We start from the raw sequence: 20,749 nt of genomic DNA, 5'->3' as shown, positions 1-20,749 counted from the left end.
CACAGAGCAACACTGCTGTTACTATTCTGCTGAATCTCAAGTGAGACTGGCACTCTGTTGTTCTTGTAGTTCTAAGACTGGTTGGCTCTGTTAGTCTGACCATCCTGGCAGGACAATAAACTCATTGCAGGGAAACTGAGCAATTTTAATCTCCAAACAAACAAATTTTAGCTCAAGAGAACCTTAGACTTTACCTTGTCTGAAGTGAAAGTCACTCAGTTATGTCTGACTCTTTGCAACTCCATGGACTATAGCCTGCCAGGCTCCTCTGTCCATGGAATTCTCCAGGCAAGAATACTGGAGTGCGTAGTCATTCCCTTCTCCAAGGATCTTCCTGACCCAGGGATTGAACCCAGGTCTTCTGCACTGCAGGCAGACTCTTTACTGTCTGAGTCACTAGGGAAGCCATGTTATCACTCAGTCATGTCCAACTCTGTGTGACCCCATGGACTATATAGCCCACCAGGCTCCTCTATCCATGGAATTCTCCAGGCAAGAATACTGGAGCGAGTTGCCAATCCCTTCTCCAGGGGATCTTCCCAAACCACTGATCAAACCTGGGTCTCCCACATTGCAGGCAGATTCTTTACCGACTGAGGCACCAGGGAAGACTTTACCACCTTACTTTACAGATAGGAAGGTTCAGGCTCACATAGGGAAAGACTCTCACAGCTATACAGCTGCAGACCTAGGTTCATCATCTAAACTCTGCCTACTATTCCACCAGGGCTGTGATACTGCACTGGGTACCTAATAGGCACTCAATATGATTACTCACTCCTAAATTCATATGGGCTTTGCTTTGTTCAATACTAGGCTCCATGCCTAGATGAGTACCTGGTACATATGATACACACAGCACATATTTATTGATTTTGAATCCAGGACACAGAAAGACAAATTCCTTGGAAGTTATCAGAGCTCAGAGGATCATCTGTAATAATGATAATAATCCCTTATACAAAGAAAATGTATAGTTTTCAAAGTGCTTTCCAATTTTAAAAAGCCCATTTGATCCCTCTGAGGTAAACACAGCAGGATGCATAGTCTGTTTAACAGATGCAAGCAACAGCCTCTGAAACGTTCAAAGTCAAGGTCCCCTGACTGGTATGTTGCAGAGTGGAGGCTCCTGTTCAAGTTTTCTGACTCCCACTTCCCTCCACTACTCCATGTTGCTTCTTTAGCTTAGCCATGCTGCTTCAAGAAAGGGGGGGAGGGGTTCATTAACGGAGCTACCCCAAATAGTCACAATGACTAGATGAATTACACACTTATGCTGATAGAAATGATTTTGCTTTTTTAAAAAATCCACTTAAAGGCACTTCTATTCCACTTCTGATTAGATACAGTCTGCAGAATACCTCCAACTCTTGATACTACAAGGCTTGTTATTTTCCACAGAGAGGACAGTTACCATCTGTGTGGTCTGGAGTGAAGGAGACAGCACTTTTGAGACATCACTTTCAGTACAGACCAAAGTCAGGCCCTTTCAAAACCAGGTGTTCAGAGAAACAGCATCTTGTTTCTCAGCCTGACTCCACCAGAGAGGAGCTGTCACATGATTTCTTCAAGATTAAATGCACCAAGAAGCCATCTGCAGTTTTTCTGACTGAATTCTCTTATGAAGAACTTTATAATACAGATTTCACCCTGGGTTTTAACTACTAGTATGATCTCTGATACTAATCAGGGTATCACAGAAACCAAAGATAACCTAAACATATATGCAGCCTCTTCAGATTTTGGTTTCCATTAAGAGCTCAGAGTAGAGTACGGGTACAGAAAATTACCCGAAGTCTTACATCAGGGATTATAAACTCAAATGCCTCCCAGGCACCAGGTAAATAATGTAAAATCCAGTATGACAAAATAAGGAATAATGGAGTCTACTCAGTGCTTTTAGGCAGGGGACGAGCATTACTTGTGGCATGCAGGATCTTACTTCCTGGGCCCATTCCCCCTGCATTGGAAGCAAGGCCTTAACCACTGGATCACCAGAGAAGTCCCTGGAGTCTATATAAACTGTAGAAAACTAATTTGCTATTTGCTTCTCAGCTCCAACCACCTGTCACTTTTTGGGTACATGAATTAAGTTTTTCCCCCAAAGCAGGAAATATGCATTTTTAAAATGTTAAATGTTTTTTAAAAGTTAGTTACTAATTCAAATATGGAAGTCTTTTGTAGGCTATCAGCCAGAGTTTGCACTTTTCCTTACGGGGTAGGTTTCCTGCTCCATATGAGAGGAATGATAGCAAACGTCCCACTTTCAAGTCAAATATGGTATAGGATTCACGGCTTCCTTCTCAGAGACTCTGTGGACAGTGCGGTAAAAGTGGACAGAAAACTCCTTGAGTTAGTAGGAATGTACCTTGACTGGGGGACATCTGCTTTATTAACTAGACAGATACCCTCTGGAAGGAATTTGTGGGGTAAGATCCCCTCTGTTAGGTATCTGGGCAGGTAAGTCTCTGAAGCATCTAGGAAACCCATATTCCAGTCTGGGGATGTGGAGGATTGGGAGAACAGTTTACAAGAAAGCATAAAGACAGAGAGCTACTGGGAAATACCGAGTACGATATGAGGGGTACAATTTCTTCAGTCTTGGGAGGGAGGAGGTGATAACCTCTCCTCGGGCGCCACCTTCGGGTGCCTCTTTCTCACCATCGCTCCGCAGCCGTCGACTCCAGGGAACGACCGCCATCTTAACGCACCTTTCTGCGCAGGTCCCCGGAGCCCAGAGAGAGCTCCGCCTCCCGCCACACCCCTCCTCCTCAATTCCGCCGCCCACCACGCCCCCTTTCTCAGAAATCTGCCCTTCCCCCTAGCTGTTAGGCTCCTCCGCTTGTGACTGCAGAGAGGAGGAAAGAGCCGCTTGTCTAAATCTATCATTATATTAGAAAGTCATTTCTACAGCTTTCCACACTTTACTGGAATTACCAGATCCCAAAGGCTGCTACAAGATAATTTATTACAGACTAGTCAATAATTTCTTGTGACAATGGCACATACAATTTAAAACAGCAAAGATGCTTCGTTTCTTGTTTCATGTAATGGCTAATGCAGAGTCCTCAAGAAGTCCAAGAGGCTGCTATGAGGATACTGAAGGATCCTGTCACATCTGTGGGCAAGGGCCTGGGAAGTCCACAACTCCCCGGGAGTGTTGAGCCCCCCTCCCCCTCTGCTCCCCATCCCTCCACCCCCAATCTAGCCTGTACAGAGGGATCACAGTCTAAGTTCCTTCTGTAGAGTTGAATGGTTTATGAGGGGGACAGCAGCTGACCTAAATGAAAGGGAGTGAGGACAAAGGCTGGATTCTGTCTGCAAGGGGAAGGACCACCAGAAGGCAGTGGCCATAGCTGAATAGGACTCCTTCTAGACTGATTTCCACAATTTTTGGCTTTGTTCAGGGCTTATCTATGAAGAAGCCCTCTCTCCTGGATTCTTCAGCTAGCTCTCAGATATGTATATTTAAGAGCCTCTCATGTCCTGAAGCATCACTCCCCTTCCTAAAGGAGTGAGGTAGGGAGACTCCTGGGCAGGTGGCCCCTGGTGCTTGGGTTCCAAAGAAATTCTGCTCAGGCCTCTGAAGCACCATGTGAACCTGGTTCTACTCATGAGAGCTAATCTGGGGGAAGGGATTAGCATAGCTCATTGCTGAAAGGTATCTTGTTCAGTCTCAATGCCCTGTACTCACTTGAGCTACTCTACACTGCTGGGTTCTGCTCAAAGGATGGTCTGCATTCTATTCTGTGTGTTCCTGCCCTGGCCATACTCCAGTTCAGACTACAGGGCTCAGCAATTACCTGTAGACTCAACGGATTACTTACCTAATTAGGCAAAAGCTCCAGACCCTCTAAACGTGTTCCTCTAATGATTGGTACATATGGATCTAACTGGATTAGGTGTGGTATGGAGAGGGGGAGAAAAGGGGTGTGGGAGTGGAAGGATCTCTACCAAGAATGGCTGACACTCTCAGAAATGTCTTCCCCTCCATGAAAAAATCTCCCTGTGTGGTAAGCCCCACAGCCCAGCTCCTAGCACCACAGACCTGCTGGTCAGGGATTCAGACCCCTTCTGTGAAAAGCCACACTCACACCACCAGATTTTCCCTTACACTTTCCTAACTGAATGAATCAGCCTCTTGACTGAGGATCTAAGATGACTATGTAGTAACTCCCATTATCCCTGGCTTGTGGAACTGGTGCCCTCTGGTTGGCACAGGAGCCTGGGTGCTCAGCTCCCCTCCTCCATGGAACGAGACTCCGATTTGAGCTTCACAAACTCCCGGGCCACTTCATCATTGCTCCTCTGAGACAGAATCCGGAGAATGGTCACGCCTGTCTCATCCATGTGGATCTTCCGGCCCAAGGGGCACCAGCAAGCACAGCTGCCCTTGGCTGCCACATCCCTCAGAGGCATCACAGCCAGCCCCAGCACACGGTCCTCCCGGGCAAAGCAGTAATCCTTCACACATATCTGCAACTCATAGGCTTCTGGCCCCTCTTCATTTCCCAGGAGGCTGTGAGGATAGGGTAGATGAAGATAGGAGACCAGAGATGAGGGCATCCTCAAATGAATTCACCCCAGACACCATCCAGCCCATCCCTTCTCTCCTCTCTTAATTCTTACTCCACAGATCACCCCCATCCCAAAGTCCTTTAGATCCCCCAACCATAACTTACAAGTGAAACGTCTCGTTGTACTTGGGAGCCCAGTTGTTACTTTTTGACTTGGTTGTGAACTTCCTCTTTTTATCACTTTGGTGAGGGCCAACCATGGTGACTTCAACAAAGGGCCGGAACATACCTGCTGTCTGCCACTTGAGGTCATTGGCAGCCACCACTACACAAACATGGAAACCTGTGAGGCAACCCATCACGCATTCCCAGTTCTTGAGCCCCCAGGTGGGATTCCCCTTGGAGGAGGGCTAAGCTGAAGGACTGGGATAAGCAGTACCTTTGACTGATAGGGCCACTGGGCAAGAAAAGGTCTCAAGCCTGTGCATCCATGCCACTCACCTTTCACTGTGACCTTGTGCTCCCCAGTTCCAGGATGTGTAAACAAGTCCACCTGGATAGAGACTTCTCCCACAGGATCATCCACACCAGACCCTGGCGGGCAGAGCGACAGATGGTTCCCTACTGGAGAACTTGAAGACTTTAGGCCCAGTTACTCCAGGTAAAAACAAGAGCTGGGAGGCTACTATCCTACACCCTAAAGCAAGAAGCAGTCACCCACAGAAGCTATGGGGATGTGAGCCACAGGGAAAGGAAAAGAAAGGGGATGAAGAATGAGGCTGTGTATAAAAATACAAGTCAGGGTGACAACATTTTTGGTGAAACTTCTTCCAAAACTACAACTGGAATCTCTCAGGTTCTCCAAACTTCTCTTATCTCCTGGGCTGAAGAATTTTTCATTGAAAGATGTTGGGAAAGGACAGTGCTGCCATCCTATATTTTAGTCTGAGAACTGTGTCCACCCCATGGTTTCTCAGCAGAACAATGCGGATCCCATCTAGCCCAAAGCAGCACCTTCCCACTTATGGGCTGCCCTGCACACAGTGACTTCTTCCTACTCAAACCTGGACCTCTCCACACACAGCTCTCCAGTGCCCCCTGGCCAGTCTGCAGGCTCCCCTCAGTAGAGGCTTCACTTTATTTTGGGAAAACCCCAGTACCCTGCACCCCAGATAAAATTTTTTTTGTCCTCAGATGGAGAGGTGGGGGAATTCTGAAGACAACTATTGTTAACCCCATCTCGGACTGTACAAATACACTGCCTATCTCTGAGACTTGGGATAGAACTTCTGACCTTTGACATCTGGTTCCCTCCGCCCCACCTGAAGCAGCTTATTTTAGTTCACAGGGGACAGTGTTAGCCCGTATTAGATTCACATCTGCACGGTGTATAACATACCCTTTTCCGGCTGAATGTCCTCATTAGCAGTAAACCTAATACCTTTCCCATCATGCACTGAGTGAGGACAGGCAAGTCAAGAGGTAGCAGCAGTAGGACAGAGAGAGAAGAATCAGTTAGAGTCTAAGAAGTTCACAGGCATTCAGAGCAGCTCTACACATATTCTGAGGGAGCAGAGATGGAGCGGAGTGCAGAGAGAAGTCTAAGAACTGGGGCCAGTGAATGCTCCAAATTATACTTAACAGTTTGCACATCAACCAAATCACAGACAGAGGCAGTAGAAAATACAGCAAGTTTCTGAGACCGGCAGGACACAATAGAGAAAGCTGTAGGCTCTAATTTCCTAGGCTCTAAATGACAAAGCAGTGGGTAGAACACACACATACAACTGCAGACTCCCTGTGGTCACCACCCTTGCCTGGTCTTACTTCCTATGTGCCCAGTCCAGCCTCGCCTCATCTCTATATCTAGCTCAAAGCTCAGTGTCTCTGAAAAACCTTTTAGATTAACTCCTAGCCTCTCTGACATTATGGGCCTTTACACATACTCATCTCTGTGAAAGATCCCCCTATCTTGCTGAGCAAGGCTCATAACTCCTTTTGCTCTTTCTTCTCACTCTGGGCTTGAAATAAGAACACACGTGGAAAATGAAACAGTATTGCAGGTTCCCCTGCATTTTTTCATCTTCCATCAACCCCATCCTAACTGCTTAGATTCCCATCCTCTTCCACTCTGGGTCAGTTCACAGCTCAGTAAGGCTTAAGCCTTCCCACCCCCAGGCCCCTGCCAGGTTCACTCCTCCAGGCAGCATGCCTAGGTTTCCCTGGAAGGAGCAATTAATGATTGCACCTTGAAGGTCCTTCCCAGGAGGACCTCCTCAGGGTCAGGGTCTCAATTTCAGTCTGAGCCATGTTTGTGCAGATGTGTTTTGTTATGGATGGGCCTGCCTGGAGACAGGGAGGGGTTCTGAGAACTGAAAATCGTTGGGAGGGAACCAGCTGCCTGGGTGCCCCGTGCACTAGCATCATACATGAGGCTGGAACCTCAGGTCTGTACAGCCCTGTGATCCGTACCCTCCTTTCAAGTGCTCCCACAGATCACCCCTCTTAGTCTTCTTCTCATTCGCACTGGACAATCTGGGAAATCTTTGGCTCCCAAAGCTATAAGACTTCGTGAGTATCTTAACCACTCATTCTCAAGGCTTCCTCACATTTTCCCTATCAGACAGGGTATCCTGCTTGAGGTCAACATACACGCACTGGCCAGATGATGTCGGGAAATGAAAGCTCAGGCACATCTCCCAGATCTCTGGGATTCCTATCTGGTATGAGTCTGGGGTAGGTAGGGGTAAGTATTGGGGTCCATCAAGAAAATCCTGATGTCTGTATGTGAAGGGCTTTCTGAAGAAGTACCTGGAGCCTCCCTGAGGGCTACAGGAGACTGACTCCCTAGGGGCAGAGACATAGCAGGGAGGAGAGTGGGGACCCAAAACCCTTGGGCCTTACCTTGGGCAGTCTGTGAGCGCACAAAGGTCTTGATGAGGGTGTCTGTGGTCTGTGTGTACAGAGATAGGGCATAGCGCAGGGACTGCAGATCTGGGCTCTTCTCCAGGAAGGTTTTCTTCAGCCCGTTGCCTCCGGCATGAAAGTATTGCTGAAAGACAAGAATAACTGCTACTGCGTCATCCCCCTGCAGAGAGGCAGCTCCCCAACAATATCCTCAGAGAAAGGACATCCAAGCACAGGCCAGCAAAGATGCCAGAAGAGGACAGGAGTCATTCAATAAACAAGATCAGGAATGCCACACAGAGCCAGGGTCACAGTCTCTCAGGTGCAGAGTCTTATGTGAGTATCTAGCAGGAGTGGTAACGGATGGCCATAATTCTGGATGGGATGTCTGATGGATGAATCTATATGGACAGGCACAGATACGGGACAGAAGCTTTTCAGGCAGAAGTGGTGCTTTACCCTTGGGAACCCTTAGAGCACTTTATACCTATGACCTACCTCTCTCCCCAGTGCCCTGAATCACAGCCCATGTGTACCTGCCTTATTACCACCTTATACCAGATGATAGTCTGGTTATCACCAAATTATACCAGAGTATCCTGATGCAGGAACCATATCTGATTCTCTCTGCATCCTTCCTAGTGTATAGTGCCTAAACACATGTTGTCTGGTTGAATAAATGAATGCATTGTAGGGGAAAAAAATACCCTTTGAAACCCAAATGATTTTAAATATAAATGAAGAGGTCAGCCCAATCTGGGATATTGGATCTGGAAGATTAATTCCCAGTGGGAAATATTCCAGAATGACAATGAAGTTACTAAGTGAACTGATGTGTCCTCAGAAGCCAAGAATAAATGTTCCAGGTCTTTGGTGATTCACCTGAGGCCACACAGGAGGTACCATTTTGGTTGCTCCCAAGAGGAATGTGGACGTAACAGAGAGAGATACAGACACAAAACCCACTCTCTCCTGGATGCGGGGTGGCAACAGCCTGAGGGACCCCTAATCTGGCCAAGCGGAATGCCAGGACCAAGAGGGTAGGGTAGGAAGGCAGTCTGGAGGAGGGGGTCCTCCACCTTGATGGTGTCCAGGGCGAGGTCAAGGACAGCACACTGCTTTGGAGTCAGATTCCGTGTTTCCTCTCGCACCATGTGGTCCTGGAGCCCCAGAGAAAGCAACAACGTCAGGACAGCTTGTGGCCGTCATGAAAGTCCCCCACTTGTCAGCCCACAGCTGCATGCCCCTCTCCTTCTCCTCCTCTTCAGTCTTCAGAGCTCGGATTTCCCCTCTCCCAGGCAACCCCTGCCCCTCCCATCTGGCTGCAAAAGGACCCCACGTATCCAGAGTACCTTGAGTTTGGAAAGTTGGCTCAGCTCCTTGGCAGCAGTGAAGATCAGCTGGGTGCCCTGGGCAGAGAGAGAATCATTCAGAGCAGAGAACTGCAAACTCCATCAGGAAGCAGGGAACTGGGTAAGGGAGACACAGCAGGAGGAAGTGGAAAGGAGCTGTCCTTACCGTCTGGTCAGTAAGTGGAGGCAGAACAATCATCCTTTCCATTGTGTTCATTACCACGCGCCAGAGCTCCTTCAGTACCCGCTTCAGGACTGTCTTCTCACACACAGTGGCAAAAAGTGTGAGGCTGCAGGGCCAGGCCACAGGTCAGGATGGGGTGAGTTCTCGAGAGGCCCCCTCCCTGAGCAGCTCCTCTGATTGCCTCTACCTGCTTCGTCCCTACAGGACAGTGCTGGGTGCTATACTCACTTGCCGTCCAGGAAGTCCATGAGAGGCCGGAGCACACTGTCTGCATCCTGAGTCACCGAGGCCCTTGTGTTGGGGGACGCGTTCCCTGGGCCCCGCACCTGGCTCAGGATGTCAGCCATTTGTCGCACACACTCGTCAATCCGCACCTGGAAACTACACATGTGCCCACAGTGCAGCCCTCCTCGACCCCCACACACACGGGCCCTAAGCAGCTCCAGCTGCTCGGTCCCACCCAAGTGCACATGTGGTGCAGCCCCGACAGGGCAGGCCGGCAGGAAGAGGGGAAGATGCACAAAGGTGCACTGGGCGGAGGCCAGTGGGGCAGGGGCTCCGGGACTGGCCAGGCACCACACCTGGCTCTGAGGGCTGTGTGTTCTGGGGCCACTGACCTGTTTCCAAACACCATGCTGAGCTCATCCAAAACTGTATTCAGTTTCACCTGAAGCTCCTTCAGACTGTCTGCAGTTTCAGGGTCCAGCTGTATCCACAGGAGGCAGGCTTGGCTAAGCTGGTTCTCTTAGGCTTTTCTCCCCTCCTGTGCCCCGACCCCTCCCTCCTAGGGCCTCTACCCCAATGCCTACTCAAATCTCTCAGCTAAAACCAGTCCAAACCCCAAGCTAAACTTCAGGTCTAGACCCAGTCAGGAGAGGGCAGAGCTCTATGGCTGAGGAGCTTGGGAGCAAAGGGAGAATGCGGTAACCCTGACCCTCAGACCTACCTCCTTGCCTCCCATGGCCTCAAACATCTTCTCCAGCTGCACCCTCAGCTGCTGCATGTTGTTCATCAGGATGCAAGGCTGTGGGGACAGACGCAAGTGTTAAGTCTTAGCTCCATTCAGCACAGAACTCAATCTAGGGCCCCTGCCTCTATCACATGACTCCAAAAACCACAGGGAATTTACAGCACATGTTATACCTCTCTCTCCCTAAGCACTGAGATCTGGAAGCAATGCTGACAGCTCTCCTTAAAGGAAGACTAGAAGCAAATGTTTCTGCTTTAACCCTGAATAGGGGGGCCCCAGGTATTCATGGGATTACCCTTTATAACTCTCTGAATGTATTAAAAAAAAAAAAAAAAAAGCCTAAGCAAAGGGTCTCTAGCTCAGTAGAGGATAAATTACCAAATGGAGGCTCAAAGGAACTCCTTATCAGGTTCTTGTTATTTTGTGGCATAATCTCAAGCACAGCCCTGCTGGGAGTCACAGGTCAGGAGCATCACCCCATCCTCAGCTCTGAGGATAGTTTCAAAAGCAAAAAGCCTGGCCCTCACCATTTTCTCCTTTGTGCAGTAAGCTGGGAAGTTCTTTGATAAGATGTCTGCATATTCCATGAGCACCTTCCCGATGGTCTGAGAAGAAAGGGGAAGAAGAAGGAGAGGGGACCCTTAGCTTTCCCCATGAGGATCGTACCTGGGGTCACACTTCTCCCAGAACAGTAACAACATGTACATAAAGAGGAATCTCAAAGTAGGGGACCAATCTCCCTCTCTACCCCACTGAAACAAACCCACCTATCTGCCCCAGATTCAAGTAAAGGAGCATGGGGTGATACCAGGCTGTACCCAAAGGCCATCACAAAGAGGGGTTGATCTCATGTCTGTAGATAAGCTGTGAGTGTCATGGAGTAAGGGAAAAAGGGTAGGAGGGTCATGGTACCTTAGCAAATCTCCTCATGTAGTGGGCAAGGATGTTGGGGTCTGGGCATTCCAATTTCCGGATGATCTCAAAGCTCTGATTGAGCTGTGTGAAGACATCCACCACAGAGCAAGAGAAGAGTGCGTGCTCTGATGTCTGCTGGAACTAAGGAAGGCCACACACAGGGTCATCATCTGCAGCTGCTACCTCGTCCCAAGTCTGTAAGGCTCTGAAGGGCTCTCTGCACAGCAAGGGTGGCTCCATGGCTCTGGACAGCCCTCCGTGTGGACTCCACCAGGCAGGGACGGCCATCCCGGCTACAGCCCAGGAACTCCTGCTGACAGCTAATTGCTGGGAGACCCGGCTAGACACCTGTGAAGTTCAAGCCCCTGACTTACCCCATCCTTCTTATCTCGTTCCAAGGCCCCACGCAGGAATTCCAAAGACACATCCTCATTCTCGTCCAGCCACTGCAGGACAAACTGCTCAAACCATCTGCAGCCAGGCAGGAAGATGGAGGGGTTGGAGCTAGTGGTTGGCAGCTGCCATGTGCCTGAGAGCAAGGATACTGGCAGTGCCCAGCCCCTGAGCCCCCCTTCCCTCTGCAGCCCCCCACATGATGACTCACGCTGGGTATTCGGGCACCTGGCCCTGGAGGGCAGGCAGATCCTGCACGTATTCATTGTGGAGCCACTTCACCTTGAAGTGCAGGTTCATGTAGTCAGCACTCTTACACAGCCTGTCTTTCTCATGCTCTGGTTGGGGGGAAAGAGGCGGGGTCAGGTACCAGCAGTGCAGGCCATGCTTCCTGAGCTTTCCCAAGGAGGATCCAGTTGGGTGGCGCTATCAGATGTCTTAGAAGAAGGGTGACTTCCCAGCACCTCCCCACAGCCACCTCCCCCTAGCAGTGAGTATTCTGCTAAAAGCCTGACCCAAATCTTCCTTTAGAGGCTAAGTCAGACACCCAGATAAGGCCCACAGTCTTCCTGTGCTGGCTTTTGGAAGTACAAGCGAGATACCGGCCACTGGTGAAGAAGAGGAGAAAAGGATATGGGCGCTAAGGCTGCCCTGGGGAAACGGCCCAGGACATGAGAGGGATGACACTTTACGCTTTATCTTCCAGGGCTTTACTAATCCTAGTAGCTGAGCCATTTCCTCAGATGGACTTAAATGCAGAGATGAGCAGTCATACATGACACACATGGGTTACTGACAGCCACACAGAGACAGGGAAAACCAAAGTGGGCCCAAGCTAACAGGAAGAGCAGTTGAGCAGCCACGGCGTAACAGAATCCTGAGGTAACTGGACGGTGCCAGAGCAGAGCTGAAACACTGGAAAATGAACTCTCGGAGAAGTATGAAATAAGTCAGTGTGGAAACCATGGAAACATAGCCAGATGAAAGAGCCATCCTGCTACAGGAAATGGGATGCTTATGTGAAAGGTTATACAGCCAAGTCTGCAGAGGCTTCTGGAAAATCTAGGATAAAGATCACCAATAGCTTGCCCACAGAGTCTAGAGCACTGGCCACACCCACAGGTTTCCTTCACCTACCCCCTTTAGAGATGAAGCATTAATTTTGTTTGAATAATAAAAGCCAACTGTGTGCTTATGTATAACATAATGGTGAAAGCAAGCAAAATGGGGAGAGTACTGAGTGACAGGGAGGGGAAGGTCGTTGTCCTTGGGAACACTACTGCTCAACTCCGAGTTGCCACGGGTGATGCTCCTCCACGTCAAGATAGAACAGCCAGTCTGCCCTTGTCAATCAGTACAGCAGACACCCAAGGAGGAAACGGGAGACTGGGATTCAGCCTCAAAAGGCTCCTTTGTCCCAGGAATGTCATCTCCCGGCATTGAAGGCAGCACCGCCTCAACCCGAGGTTGTATTTGCAGACTCTTCTATGAAGCAGTGAGCCAGAGAAGAGGAAAAAGGAGTAAGACTAGAGGTATAGGGACAACAACCAAAAGTGCTTACCACCCAGAAAGAGGACTTTTCGTATACGAATGACAGTGGAGGCTTGTGACAGAGCAGAGACGCCAATGAGCAACACAGAAAGTGAAAAAGTCAGGGACACCAAAGAGACCCTCCCAGGGCCTCCCCCTTCTCTCCCACCCTGCTGTCCTTAAACCAGGCCAAGAACCTAGAAACATAAGAAGGAAACACCAGGAGGGCCCTCTATCCTTTCTGGTCAACAACCCACTGGGAGAAGGGGCAGTGCTGCTCCATCCCTTCAGAGCTACCTGATTCTTTTCTTCTAGGGACCTTCAAGCTACTGCGTTTGCAGAGAATTCTCACTTTCTCTGTCAATCCATAATCTGTACTCTGGCCTTAATCCCTAATTTCTAATTAACTTCTATGGTACAAAACCTAACAGGATGAATGATGAAACACTGCTGCTGCTGCTGCTAAGTCGCTTTAGCCGTGTCCCACTCTGCGCGACGCCATAGACTGTAGCCTACCAGGCTCCTCCGCCCATGGGATTTTCCAGGCGAGAGTACTGGAGTGGATTGCCATTGCCTTCTCTGGATGAAACACTGGCCACACTTTATTCTAACAAGTCTCATGGAGTCATGCTCCAGTAGTTACTTGAGGCTGTTGTTGGGGGCCCAGGGGTGTTAGAGGATGATTGATCTGTTAAAAAGGGGCAATTGAGTATCTAAACCTTCTCCTGCCCCTGACTTCCATGTTCCTCCCTCCATTCATCTTTCTCCCTGGAGAGTTCTTTCAACCTCGTGATTTCAGCTACCAGACTGCTGACATCTCCCCCAGATCTCTCTCTGGTTCTGGTAATGTCTGTTCAAGTCTTTGATGGAACATCTCACTTTGCCTGGGTTTAACTCCAGTCACCATCTTTACTATCTTAACATCTTCACCTCTTGTTCAGTACTGAGCATCATCTTCAAGTCTTCCTTCTTCCTATCTATTCATATCCATTTAACCCACCAATCCCTGTTAATTTCATCTCTAAAACTTCTCTGGAATTTATCCATTTCTTTATAGTCACACTTGTACCTGTCTAGGTCTCATTACCACCATCTCCAACCTGTATTACTATAATAGTCTCCAATCTGGTCCTCCTCCAACCTATTCTCTATATGGTAGCCAGAGTAAGTGGCTTTTCTATATTAAAAATGTGGTCATGTTAATTCCTTGTTTAACCTGGGTTGCTGTTCAATGGCTCTCAACTGCCTCAGGATAGAGTCCAAAATCCTAAATATGGCTTAAAACTTCCTGTATGATCTCGCTTTGTCTTGCTTCTCTGTCTTCACCTCTCACGCATCTCCTCCCCTACACGCTAAAGTGTTAATCACACTGAATTACTGTATCCAGTTCCCAAAGCATGCCAGCTCTCTCTAGAACCCAAGTCTCTGAACATACTGTAACCTCTGCCTAAAACATCTGTCTCTCCCTTTCCTGTCACGAATGCCTTCCCTCCCCACCAGCTAAGTTCTATCATCCTTCAGGTGTCAGTCAGTATATCACCTCCTAGAGAAAGCCCTCCCAGATGCTCTTTCCAGGTCTGGGTTATACGATTCTCAGCACCCAATGCTTATTCCCTTGGTAGCACTTAAGTTTGAATTGTAACTGCCAATTTATAGGTTTATTATCTAGACTGATCTGAGCTTCTCACCAGCTAGGACTATGCCTCATGTATCTCATTGGGGTTCCAACAACTAGCACAGTATGTGGCACAAAGAACGTACTCAATATGCTTGGTGAACAGGGTGTGGATTTACTGAAGAAACTTTCTGTTCTGTATCATAACTGGGACAGTAGTTACACAGGTGTATTTACTTGTCAAAACTCACCAAATTGTACTCTTAGAGTGTTATTTTATTTTATGCATATTATATCTCAGTAAAGTTGACTTTAAAAAGGCTGAGTGAATGGCAGCATTTTAACAGCAGCAGTCAACACTACCTTTTATCAACCAGGTCTCCAAACCCCTCCCTTTCTCTTGCCCTTCGCCATCCTGACAATCACCAAGCCCTGTCACAGCTTCCTTCCAATGTCTATCCACGCCCATTCTTCCTCTAAGTTCTCTGCTATAATTCTAGCCTATCCCCCTGTCATAAACTATCACATTGTCTGTACCCAGCTTCCAGTCTCTCCCTGTTCTGCCTGCCCCCATTTTCCACTGAGGTAAAATCTTATAAAAATGCTATTGTGTTAACACTGCATCTCTGCTCATGAGCCTTTAATAAATGTCAGGCAGTATTCTAAGTATGTCACATACATCTCAGCTGCTTCATTAGCTCAACGAAATAGATGCCATCATCACTCCCATTTTATAGTTGAATAAAAATGGGAGCTCACAAGAATTAAGTAGCTCAGTCTAAGAACACACTGTGGAGTAAGTGGTAAAACTGAGATTTGAAACCAGGTCAACATGAGTTCTTTCTTTAAAGCAGTTTTCAACTCTTTTATGTTTCTTTTAAACATCAGCAGAATTCCCCTTTTGAAAGAAATTTCATTTAAAGCCTCATATAAAATTGATAAAAGCAGAGCTGACTTGGCAGGCAGCAAGCAGAAGTCCTGGAGTTCTAGCCCTGCACTCCCCTCTCCTGCCCCCACCTCTACCCTCCCCTTGCCGTTTCCCCTTTTTACTTATTTCCTCTGTTTGAAAAACCTCTGTCCAACCTTACACTATTCCTCTTGTGGAATCCATATACTTTTCACAGGTACTTGTCTTCCCGCCCCCGCCACCCTGCCCCCCACCCCAATTCACTACAGCTGGAGTTCTTTAAGAACTGGGGCAACACTCCTCGTTGCACTCACCACGTGCTGCCTGGGGGAAAGGGACAGGTGACCAAGTCAGAGGCCTGACCGGCTAAGGCATGGGCTACAGCCCCAGGCATGACCCAGTGCGGACAGGAGGCAGCCTGCTCTGGGGAAGAATTACAGAATGTGCACGGACAGTACGTGACTGTCTCAAAGTAAGCACAGATCTGCAAGGTTTCTTTCAACCTCAAAAGTTACTGCTCCTAAACCTCAAAAGTTTAAAAGTCTGAGAGGGTTACCCATTTCCTACCACCCTACCCAAATAACACAGGCAGACTCTGGTCTGTCCTTGCTCCAGACTGCTCCCCTCCATCTAGGTCCACTTTAACAGACTGAGGACATGACTAACATAACATACAGCAACAGGAAATGCAACTGAATAAGTAAGCGCAGATGAGTAGAAACAGGAAGGTCTGACACAGGAAGGTCTGATAGGGAGTGATCTCTTTGTGGGCCAAAGTGCGAGATGAGCAGAACAGCAGAATGAACAAGATGAGTAATAACTGGTTCCATGGAAGAAGTGAGGAGAGAAGTATCTTTCTGGGTTTGTCATGCCAATCTAGAACAACTTTCAAAGAAAGTCAGGCCAAGCAGTCTATGGTGTGAGAAAATAACCTTATCTATGTGTTTAAAGTCCCATGACTCTGTAAAACTGTAAAGGCAAGTGTCATAAGGCCATTCTCTAGGGAGTGGGCCACTTGAGAACACCCAGCATGGGAAGAGTTGATCTCTGGGCTGGGAAAGTGTGAAATAGGTACTTGCTCTGGAGCTGGAAGGAGGAACCTACATCCACACAGCAATTTCCATTACTCCTTTGGCTGAAGCTTTGCCTACCCAAGGTCTCCTGAGGCCTATCACCCACTATGCCTAGAATCTCTCTAGTTTCTTACTGCACTATTCACCTAGCACGTGTAGTTGTCTGGGAGAAGAAAGGGATGGCAAACAGGTGCTTTGGCTAGGGGTTTGCAGCCCACTGCCATGGGCACACCCTTACCCTCCAGTGCATATTTCATGTCTTGGGCAAAGAGTTGCCACATCACTTCTGCGCTGACTTTTCCCACATTCAACTCCTGGGGAAACCTGGATGATGGAAGAAGACACAGTCAGAGAACAAGGCAGAGGCATTTATTTGATTAATTCTTTGATTTGATTAATTCAATCTGAGGTCATATTGAAGAGAGGAGAAGCCTAGGAAACAGGGCTAGGCTCCAACTGTAGAATAAGGACCCAGGGCCAGTGGTAGGCAGAGGGACACTTTGGGGCAGAGGATCCCCTCAGGCAAGGTGGCCCTAGGGGAGATGATGCCTAGAAGGCAGGGAACTCTGGCCAAGAGGAGAAGGGCTGAAAGACAAGCCCAGGCTAAATAAGCTAGAGCAGAAGGAGCAAGAAGTTGGGCATCAGAAGGCCCTCTTTATTCACAGCAGACGGACACATACACGCCTGGCCTCTGGATCCCCAGGGACTCCTAGGGCAGCCACTCCCAGAGGTCTCTCTCCAGGGAGGCTGGCTCAGTCTGGGCAGGGGCCCTCATTATGTTTCCACACCTGTCTCCAGAAACAGTTACCCAGACAGATACAAGGGACAGAGGGACAGATGGACGAACAGGAGGAAGAGGTGGCACTGTGAACACACAGAGACAGGAAAGAAAGAGGCTGTTAGACAGGTGGACAAACCAACCACCAAACAGAAAGGCCAAGTGAGGTGATACTTACTGGTTCAGAACGAGGGTGTAGGAATTCTTATCTTCCTCTATGATTGACACAATGAGTGTAATGAGTTTGGGCCAGAAATCCAGGTTCCTAATGCTGGGCCCCTGATCTTCTGGAGGCAGCTCCTGATTCTTATTCCCGAGAAGATGGTGATAGATAGTGAGAGTCAGAGGAGAATATGGAGTGTCTTCCTCTCTCCCTTCCCCAAGCTGTGGCCCTTCCTTAAGAATCAGGCTCCCTTCCTTTCTATCAGAGCGGTGACCACTGGGAGGTCCTTGAACAGAAAGAATCTGTTCCTGAGAACTTCTCTCCCAAGTTTCAGAGCATTGCTCTAATAAGCTCGACCAGTCCAGGAGACATAAAGATGCCTGTCTCCCTTCCTTCTTCTCCCAGTAGCTAAGAGCATAGTGAATTCCTGGTTGAAGTAAACAGCCCCATCAGTCTAAATAGGTCTAGTTCCCTGTGATCCCCACTGGCAGTTCTTTTATTCTAGTGGTGGCCCTCCTCTAACATTACCCACTGCCCCACCACACATAAGTACATCTCAGCACTGAGAAGTTCCTTCAAGTTCTACAGGAGCTACAGAACAGATCCAGCATGTAGGCTGGCCCAGCCCTCAGGGAACCAAACCTCCCTTAGCCCTCTGAAAATCATTAGGGGAAAGAACTGCATTTGGAAGTTATTTGCCTAGCTGGATAAGAAAAGGCCTTGGGAAGCCAAGAATATTCAATGGGGAAAGGATATTCTCTTCAATAAATGGTGTTCGGAAAACTGGATAGCCACAAGCAAAAGAATGAAATTGGACCCATATGTTATGCAGAGGGCATGTAGCTCAGAGGGTAAAGCGTCTGCCTACAACGCGCGAGACCCGGGTTTGATCCCTGGGTCAGGAAGATCCCCTGGAGAAGGAAATGGCAACCCACTCCAGTACTCTAACTCAAAATGGATTAAGGACTTAAATGTAAGACCTGAAACCATAAAGCTCCTTGGAAAAAAAAAAAACATGGGAAAAGCTCCCTGATAGTCATTTTGGATATGACAACAAAATAAAAAATCAAAAAGACTATGAAACTAAAAGGTTTCTACACAGCAAAAGAAACAATCAACAAATAAAAAGACAACCTACAGAGGGTGGAAAGTATTTGTAAACCACCTATCTGATAAGGGGTTAATTCCCAAAATAGATAAGGAACTCAAATAATTCAATAGCAAAAAACAAAACAAACAAAAAAACCCCCAATCTGGCAAAAAAAAAAATGGGGGAAGACTTAAACAGACATTTCTCCAAAGGAAATACACAAATGCCCAACAAGTACATGGAGAGGTTTTCAATATCACCAATCATTAGGGATGTGGATGTGATTGGTGATGGAAGTAAAGTCCGATTCTGTAAAGAGCAATACTGCATAGAACAGAGAATGTTAGGTCCGTGAATGAAGGCAAATTGGAAGTGGTCAAACAGGAGATGGCAAGAGTGAACATCAACAATTTAGGAATCAGTGAACTAAAATGGTCTGGAAGGGGTGAATTTAACTCATGACCATTATATCTACTACTGTGGGCAAGAATCCCTTAGAAGAAATGGAGTAGCCATCATAGTCAACAAAAGAGTCCAAAATGCAGTACTTGGATGCAATCTCAAAAATGACAGAATGACGTCTGTTCATTTCCAAGGAAAACCATTCAATATCACTGTAATCCAAGTCTATGCCCCGACCAGTAATGCTGAAGAAGCTATAGTTGAACGGTTCTATGAAGACCTACAAGACCTTCTAGAACTAATACCCCAAAAAGATGTCCTTTTCATTATAGGGGACTGGAATGTGAAAGTAGGAAGTCAAGAAATACCTGAAGTAACAGGCAAATTCGGCCTTGGAGTACAGAATGAAGCAGGGCAAAGGCTAATAGAGTTTTGTCAAGAGGACGCACTGGTCATAGCAAACACCCTCTTCTAACAACACAAGAGAAGACTCTACACATGGATATCACCAGATGGTCAATACCAAAATCGGAGATGGAGAAGCTCTGGAGAAGCTCTATATAGTCAGGAAAAACAAGACTAGGAGTGGACTGTGGCTCAAATGATGAACTCCTCATTGCCAAATTCAGACTGAAATTGAAGAAAGTAGGGAAAACCACTAGACCATTCAGGTATGACCTAAATCAAATCATTTATGATTATACAGTGGAAGTGATACATAGATTCAAGGGATTAGATCTGATAGAGTGCTTGAAGAACTATGGATGGAGGTTCATGACATTGTATAAGAGGCAGTGATCAAGACCATCCCCAGGAAAAAGAAATGCAAAAAGGCAAAATGGTTGTCTGAAGAGGCCTTACAAATAGCTGTGAAAAGAAGAGAAGCAAAAGGCAAAGGAGAAAAGGAAAGACAGACCCATTGAATGCAGAGTTCCAAAGAACAGCAAGGAGAGGTAAGAAAGCCTCCCTCAGTGATAAACACAAACAAATAGAGGAAAACAACAGAATGGGAAAGACTTAGAGATCTCTTCAAGAAAATTAGAGATACCAAGGGAACATTTCATGCAAAGATGGGCACAATAAAAGACAGAAATGGTATGGACCTAACAGAAGCAGAAGATATTAAAAAGAGGTGGCAAGAATACACAGAAGAACTATACAGAAAGATCTTCATGACCCAGATAATCATGGTTGGGTGATCACTCACCTAGAGCCAGACATCCTGGAATGTGAAGTCAATTGGGCCTTAGGAAGAATCATTATGAACAAAGCTAGTGGAGGTGACAGCATTCCAGTTGAGCTATTTCAAATCCTAAAAGAAGATGCTGTGAAAGTGCTGCACTCAATATGCCAGCAAATTTGGAAAACTCAGCAGTGGCCACAGGACTGGAAAAGGTCAGTTTTCATTCCAACCCCTAAGAAAGGCAATGCCAAAGAATGCTCAAACTACTGCACAATGGCACTCATCTCACATGCTAACAAAGTAATGCTCAAAATTCTCCACGCCAGGCTTCAACAATACGTAAACCATGAAATTCCAGATGTTCAAGCTGGTTTTAGAAAAGGCAGAGGAACCAGAGATCAAATTGCTATAATCCAGTGGATCATCGAAAAAGCAAGAGAGTTCCAGAAAAACATCTACTTCTGCTTTATTGACTATGCAAAGCCTTTGACTGTGTAGATCACAACAAACTGAGGAAAATTCTTCAACAGATGGGAATACCAGACCACCTGACCTGCCTCCTGAAAAATCTGTATGCAGGTCAAGAAGCAACAGTTAGAACTGGACATGGAACAACACACTGGTTCCAAATCGGGAAAGGAGTACGTCAAGGCTGTGTATTATCACCCTGCTTATTTAACTTATATGCAGAGTGCATCATGAGAAATGCTGGACTGGATGAAGCACAAGCTGGAATCAAGATTGCCTGGAGAAATATCAATAACCTCAGA

The 20,749-nt window shown here is 47.4% G+C and overlaps 1 protein-coding gene across 4 annotated transcripts in view; it reads right to left on the bottom strand.

Annotated features, from left to right (window-relative positions):
* Nucleotides 1–3,235: 3,235 nt before the first annotated feature.
* UNC13B (unc-13 homolog B) overlaps nucleotides 3,236–20,749 on the bottom strand; it is a 218,576-nt gene continuing 201,062 nt past the window's right edge. For 2 of the 4 annotated variants that reach the window (XM_052645020.1, XM_052645022.1), the window contains 17 exons: nucleotides 17,320–17,447; nucleotides 16,602–16,687; nucleotides 11,450–11,576; nucleotides 11,220–11,316; nucleotides 10,843–10,986; nucleotides 10,458–10,535; nucleotides 9,907–9,984; nucleotides 9,578–9,666; nucleotides 9,189–9,341; nucleotides 8,943–9,066; nucleotides 8,777–8,833; nucleotides 8,504–8,584; nucleotides 7,422–7,569; nucleotides 5,917–5,973; nucleotides 5,019–5,111; nucleotides 4,683–4,842; nucleotides 3,236–4,519 (listed from right to left, as the gene is read on the bottom strand). In XM_052645020.1, the coding sequence (XP_052500980.1) occupies nucleotides 4,234–4,519; nucleotides 4,683–4,842; nucleotides 5,019–5,111; nucleotides 5,917–5,973; nucleotides 7,422–7,569; nucleotides 8,504–8,584; nucleotides 8,777–8,833; nucleotides 8,943–9,066; nucleotides 9,189–9,341; nucleotides 9,578–9,666; nucleotides 9,907–9,984; nucleotides 10,458–10,535; nucleotides 10,843–10,986; nucleotides 11,220–11,316; nucleotides 11,450–11,576; nucleotides 16,602–16,687; nucleotides 17,320–17,447 (1,986 nt within the window). In that variant the 3' untranslated portion in view covers nucleotides 3,236–4,233. Of the gene's footprint in view, nucleotides 4,520–4,682; nucleotides 4,843–5,018; nucleotides 5,112–5,916; nucleotides 5,974–7,421; nucleotides 7,587–8,503; nucleotides 8,585–8,776; nucleotides 8,834–8,942; nucleotides 9,067–9,188; nucleotides 9,342–9,577; nucleotides 9,667–9,906; nucleotides 9,985–10,457; nucleotides 10,536–10,842; nucleotides 10,987–11,219; nucleotides 11,317–11,449; nucleotides 11,577–16,601; nucleotides 16,688–17,319; nucleotides 17,448–20,749 lie in introns of those variants that run through there. The other 2 variants (XM_052645023.1, XR_008199822.1) reach the window with 2 other exon arrangements.

Source organism: Budorcas taxicolor, chromosome 8, assembly GCF_023091745.1.
Source record: "Budorcas taxicolor isolate Tak-1 chromosome 8, Takin1.1, whole genome shotgun sequence".
NCBI lineage: Eukaryota > Metazoa > Chordata > Mammalia > Artiodactyla > Bovidae > Budorcas > Budorcas taxicolor.
Note: the sequence above shows the minus strand (reverse complement) of the source record. Positions and strands in the feature narration are given on the sequence as shown.